Below are 6,531 nucleotides of genomic sequence, written 5' to 3'. Positions count from 1 at the left end.
GTTGCTTTCTCTTGACTGAAAAGCTCAGCCTCTCTTCAGTGTAAATAAGTAACTACTATTTTCTGTTGAGCTTTGATTCAGAGCAGCAGGTGGGCAAGTCCAGTCCAGTCCAGTCAAATTCTTCTCTGACTTCATTCAACCACTGAACACTTGCCTCCTCCATGTATGATGACAGTATGTGCATGTAGAACAGTCTTAACCAGACAGTGTTTGGGACAGTCATACAGCCAGTAAAGAGGGGGAAGGAGAGGTGAGCCATTGAGCGGAAGGGTTGGGAGGTACTGGTGTGTGTCTGACGGTGACAGATGTGTGTGAACCAGCCTGGGCAGCAGACCGAATCAACCCCATCCATTCACTGTGCTCCAGCCCTAACAGGCAGAAAGTCTCATTCATGAACAGGGTTTCTCTGGAAATAAACACACATCAATGGAATGCAATAGGAGTTCATGTGATTTGCAGCTGGTCTGCACTGGGAGTTACCTCACATACAGGGGAAGCAAGCGAGAGGCACACACACGCACATTGCCAAACCACCATGGAACAGAGAGAGAGAGCGGTTGAGCAGGAAGAGAGGGATAGCAATAGACCGGGTAGAGAAGGGGTAAGGGGAGAGGCACACACACGCACATTGCCAAACCACCATGGAACAGAGAGAGAGAGAGAGCGGTTGAGCAGGAAGAGAGGGATAGCAATAGACCGGGTAGAGAAGGGGTAAGGGGAGGGAGAAAAGAAGGAGGGGATTGTTGTGGAGTTAGGAAAAATGTATAAAAAGAGGGAGAGACAGTAAAAGAACAGAAAGTAAGAGATTTCAAAAGCGATTAATGACTCGACTATCAGGTGAACAAATATTTTTTTTAACATTTTCATCCATCTAAAATGTTCTATTCCTTATTCTATATGAATTACTAAAGAGAACATTTGTTTACAACTTTTTGAAGGCTATTGACACACATGTAACTCATTAACTACTGGCATACAGTTTTGTTGATTCGGGTCGTCTCTCTCTCTCTCAATGTTAGTGTAGTTCTACTAAACCTTACCTCCGGTTTTTTAGTGTGTTCTGTTAGTATTAGTATGTTTCTTCATCCATACTTGTTTATCTTTCAGGGTATCTTTCAGGTAGATATACTGTTTTTGTATAGAATCATGTGGAGATTGCATTGGCAGCTCTGCTGTAGAGGTGGAGGTGCTGTGTGTGTGTAAAGCCTGGCTCTGACCTATTGTGCAATAAAGTCTGCTAGTTAGATGATTATATAAACTAATAATCTTTGGGTTTCAGATTACTATGTTGTTGTTCTTTTAAATCCCACATGAGGGTGGTGCCTGTAACCACTTCCACTGGTGTGATAGATAAAAAGGTTTGAATGAAATAAACTTGACGATTAAGCTGTACAATATCCCATGAAGGTGAAATCAAGCCTTCTTCACAAATTTAAAAATAACAACACATTTGGAATCTTTTGTAAAAGTCTAACAGACTTAGTTCTTGGTATGTCTCCAAACGAATACATTTAGGGTGGGTTGTTTCATAAGCAGATCGTGTCAAACCCTCTGTAATGGAATGCTATTTTCTATCATCTTCAGATGCAATGTCCACCCACAGGGATCCTCCACCTCTCCTCATAATCCTCACACTGGCCCTTCTCAATGGATACTCCTCCTTCGCTGCACCCTCTGACGTCTCAGGGACCAACCACACAGCCACCCTTCCTCTAAGGCCACACGGACGCATGTATGACATGTTGGCGCTCTCCTCAAATGATGACTATGACCTGAATTGGGACACCACTCCACCCCCGCCTACTCCCTCACGGGGCACCAATCCTCAGTCCTGTGACTACAACCCCTGCCGGGAGCTACAGACCCCCTGTGCCCAGCTGGCAGCCTCCAGCGGCTGCCTGTGTCCAGGGGTGAGTGGGCCCCACGTGGCCCCAGAGCCTCCAGACCTTAAGAGACTATCTATGGAAGGGCCAGGGGTGGTTGTTCAGTGGTGTGCACCATCGTCTGTTGTGACCCATTATGAGGTGGTGGTGGGTACCCTGGAGCCCCTGGTGTTTGGGGAGGACAAGAGGAGAGGTGTTGTGGGAAAGGTGGGGCAGGGGGTGGAGGTGTGTGTGGTGGCGGTGAATGACGCAGGAGTCAGCGAGCGTCAGAGGCGGTCCTGTACGATGTACCAGCCCCCTGGAGACAGTAGTCTGGCCCTAAAAGCTGGGCTGATCGGAGGGGCCCTGGGGCTCCTGCTGCTCCTCTCACTGGCTGTCCTGCTTTGGAGGCACAGGGCTCGGAGAAAAGCAGATGCCAGGATCACCCAGGCCACGGAGGAAACACTATGAAAGGACTGAAGGAAGGCTATGGAAGAGGCTAACTCAAGAGTAGCTGTCCAGAACTGAGGCATATTTTACCATAAGAGACTGTCTGTCTGTCTGTCTGTCTGTCTGTCTGTCTGTCTGTCTGTCTGTCTGTCTGTCTGTCTGTCTGTGTGTACACGTACTGAACAGGATGCTGAATAAGCCTGTGCTCACCGAAAGGCATGAGGCACTCAGTCAGTCAGGTGATATGAAACAGCTTCCTGTCTTCTATACACATCTCAATTCAATCAATGACTCATCTCCTTTTGCTGACTTCAACTGCATTCACAGCCCAGATAAAATGCTAAAGCAAATACATTCAAAATTAAACAAGATGCAGGTAACAAAAGATAATATAATTAAAAAATATTAAAACAATGATTTATCATTTGTTATTCCTTATATAAACAAAACAGTTTGTCTTTTCTTGCTCATCATTGAAATAATATACATAGTCTAGAGGAGAAACATTTTAAACGGTTTCAGAAAAGGAAGTGAATTCTCATCTTATGTTCTGTAAAGGCAACCATACAGCAGTTTTCTGTTACAAACAGCTGTTTAACTAGCGGCCTATGAAATCCCTCTTGAATGGGTTTGTGAGACAATGTCCTAGAAAATGTTGGTCGCCCAATCCTATAGTATTGGCATCAGAACAAAAGTAGCACCAGTGTTCTATTTCCCCACAGATGAGATGCATGTGAAAGCTTGTGCTGGATGGGAAATGGGGAGGGGTATGTAACCTCTTCCCCAGGCTATAATGAAATGCATTTGGCCGGCCGAGTCTAAGGGGGATGTGACACAGGATGTTATACTCCATTAGGAATAGTCTAAGTGGAAATATATAGGAAAAGTCCAAGTAGGATCCAACTCTGACATCACTCCAAGGAAGTAGATATGTAAAAGTTAGGGTAATTGTTATGTACCTTTATTTAACTAGGCAAGTCAGTTAAGAACAAATTCTTATTTTCAATGGCGGCCTAGGAACAGTGGGTTAACTGCCTGTTCAGGGGCAGAACGACAGATTTGTACCTTGGTCAGCTCAGGGATTTGAACATGAAACCTTTCGGTTACTAGTCCAACGCTCTAGCCACTAGGCTACCCTGCCGCCCCGTTAAAGGTAGGGTTACGGTTAGTGTTTAGGGTAGGGATGTCCCAAGGTTCCCGCTAAGCATCTACTGTACAATATACACTGAGTGTACAAAATATTAGGAACACTTGCACTTTCCATGACATAGACTGACTGACCAGGTGAAGCTATGATCCCCTGGTAGTAGGTGCCAGGCTCACCGGTTTGAGTGTGTCAACAACTGCAACACTGCTGGGTTTTTCACTCTCAACCGTTTCCCATGTGTATTGAGAATGGTCCACCACCAAAAGGATATTCAGACAACTTGACAACTGTGGGAAGCATTGGAGTCAACATAGGTCAGCATCAACATGGTCAGCATCCCTGTGGATTGCTTTCGACACCTTGTAGAGGACGTGCCCCAACGAATTGTTCTGAGGGCAAAAGGGGGTGCAACTCAATATTAGGAAGGTGTTCCTAATGTTTTTTACACTCAGTGTATATCAGGGCCATATAGGCTAGCCTGAGTACCAGTCTGTTTAGCTAACATTCCACTCCTTTTACTCAGTGTCATTTCGCACATGAAAGACTTGGGGCCAAGGGCTGAGGGTTCATATGTTTACCAGATCTACCACTAAGGGGCTGAGGGTTCATATGTTTACCAGATCTACCACTAAGGGGCTGAGGGTTCATATGTTTACCAGATCTACCACTAAGGGGCTGAGGGTTCATAAGGGGCAGCGGGTTCATATGTTTACAGTTTACCAGATCTACCACTAAGGGGCAGAGGGTTCATATGTTTACAGATCTACCACTAAGGGGCTGAGGGTTCATATGTTTACCAGATCTACCACTAAGATCTACCACTAAGGGGCTGAGGGTTCATATGTTTACCAGATCTACCACTAAGGGGCTGAGGGTTCATATGTTTACCAGATCTACCACTAAGGGCTGAGGGTTCATATGTTTACCAGATCTACCACTAAGGGCTGAGGGTTCATATGTTTACCAGATCTACCACTAAGGGGCTGAGGGTTCATATGTTTACCAGATCTACCACTAAGGGGCTGAGGGTTCATATGTTTACCAGATCTACCACTAAGGGGCTGAGGGTTCATATGTTTACCAGATCTACCACTAAGGGGCTGAGGGTTCATATGTTTACCAGATCTACCACTAAGGGCTGAGGGTTCATATGTTTACCAGATCTACCACTAAGGGGCAGAGGGTTCATATGTTTACCAGATCTACCACTAAGGGGCAGAGGGTTCATATGTTTACCAGATCTACCACTAAGGGGCTGATCTACCACTAAGGGGCATTTCAGTTTACCAGATCTACCACTAAGTTTCATATGTTTACCAGATCTACCACTAAGGGGCTGAGGGTTCATATGTTTACCAGATCTACCACTAAGGGGCTGAGGGTTCATATGTTTACCAGATCTACCACTAAGGGCATATGTTTAGATCTACCACTAAGGGGCTGAGGGTTCATATGTTTACCAGATCTACCACTAAGGGGCTGAGGGTTCATATGTTTACCAGATCTACCACTAAGGGGCAGCGGGTTCATATGTTTACCAGATCTACCACTAAGGGGCATAGGGTTCATATGTTTACCAGATCTACCACTAAGGGCAGCGGGTTCATATGTTTACCAGATCTACCACTAAGGGGCTGAGGGTTCATATGTTTACCAGATCTACCACTAAGGGGCTGAGGGTTCATATGTTTACCAGATCTACCACTAAGGGGCTGAGGGTTCATATGTTTACCAGATCTACCACTAAGGGGCTGAGGGTTCATATGTTTACCAGATCTACCACTAAGGGGCTGAGGGTTCATATGTTTACCAGATCTACCACTAAGGGGCAGCGGGTTCATATGTTTACCAGATCTACCACTAAGGGGCAGAGGGTTCATATGTTTACCAGATCTACCACTAAGGGCTGAGGGTTCATATGTTTACCAGATCTACCACTAAGGGGCAGAGGGTTCATATGTTTACCAGATCTACCACTAAGGGGCAGGGGTTCTGTTTAGATCTACCACTAAGGTTCATATGTTTACCAGATCTACCACTAAGGGGCTGAGGGTTTACAGATCTATAAGGGGCTGAGGGTTCATATGTTTACCAGATCTACCACTAAGGGCTGAGGGTTCATATGTTTACCAGATCTACCACTAAGGGGCAGCGGGTTCATATGTTTACCAGATCTACCACTAAGGGGCAGAGGGTTCATATGTTTACCAGATCTACCACTAAGGGGCAGAGGGTTCATATGTTTACCAGATCTACCACTAAGGGGCAGAGGGTTCATATGTTTACCAGATCTACCACTAAGGGGCAGAGGGTTCATATGTTTACCAGATCTACCACTAAGGGGCTGAGGGTTCATATGTTTACCAGATCTACCACTAAGGGGCTGAGGGTTCATATGTTTACCAGATCTACCACTAAGGGGCAGAGGGTTCATATGTTTACCAGATCTACCACTAAGGGCTGAGGGTTCATATGTTTACCAGATCTACCACTAAGGGCTGAGGGTTCATATGTTTACCAGATCTACCACTAAGGGCTGAGGGTTCATATGTTTACCAGATCTACCACTAAGGGGCTGAGGGTTCATATGTTTACCAGATCTACCACTAAGGGGCAGCGGGTTCATATGTTTACCAGATCTACCACTAAGGGGCAGCGGGTTCATATGTTTACCAGATCTACCACTAAGGGCTGAGGGTTCATATGTTTACCAGATCTACCACTAAGGGGCAGCGGGTTCATATGTTTACCAGATCTACCACTAAGGGGCAGAGGGTTCATATGTTTACCAGATCTACCACTAAGGGCTGAGGGTTCATATGTTTACCAGATCTACCACTAAGGGCTGAGGGTTCATATGTTTACCAGATCTACCACTAAGGGGCTGAGGGTTCATATGTTTACCAGATCTACCACTACGGGGCTGAGGGTTCATATGTTTACCAGATCTACCACTAAGGGGCTGAGGGTTCATATGTTTACAGATCTACCACTAAGGGGCTGAGGGTTCATATGTTTACCAGATCTACCACTAAGGGGCTGAGGGTTCATATGTTTACCAGATCTACCACT

General features: G+C 45.6%; 1 protein-coding gene across 1 annotated transcript; it reads left to right on the top strand.

The window, feature by feature from the left end:
- Nucleotides 1-536: 536 nt before the first annotated feature.
- LOC115101362 (leucine-rich repeat neuronal protein 4-like) lies at nucleotides 537-2,729 on the top strand. The gene is made up of 2 exons (XM_029620777.2): nucleotides 537-837; nucleotides 1,585-2,729. The coding sequence occupies exons 1-2, from the start codon at nucleotides 822-824 to the stop codon at nucleotides 2,331-2,333; spliced, it is 765 nt and encodes a 254-aa protein (XP_029476637.1). The 5' UTR covers nucleotides 537-821; the 3' UTR covers nucleotides 2,334-2,729.
- The last annotated feature ends 3,802 nt before the right edge of the window (nucleotides 2,730-6,531 follow it).

The sequence above is a fragment of the Oncorhynchus nerka genome, linkage group LG19 (assembly GCF_034236695.1).
Source record: "Oncorhynchus nerka isolate Pitt River linkage group LG19, Oner_Uvic_2.0, whole genome shotgun sequence".
Lineage (NCBI taxonomy): Eukaryota > Metazoa > Chordata > Actinopteri > Salmoniformes > Salmonidae > Oncorhynchus > Oncorhynchus nerka.
This window is presented reverse-complemented; position numbering and strand designations above follow the sequence as displayed.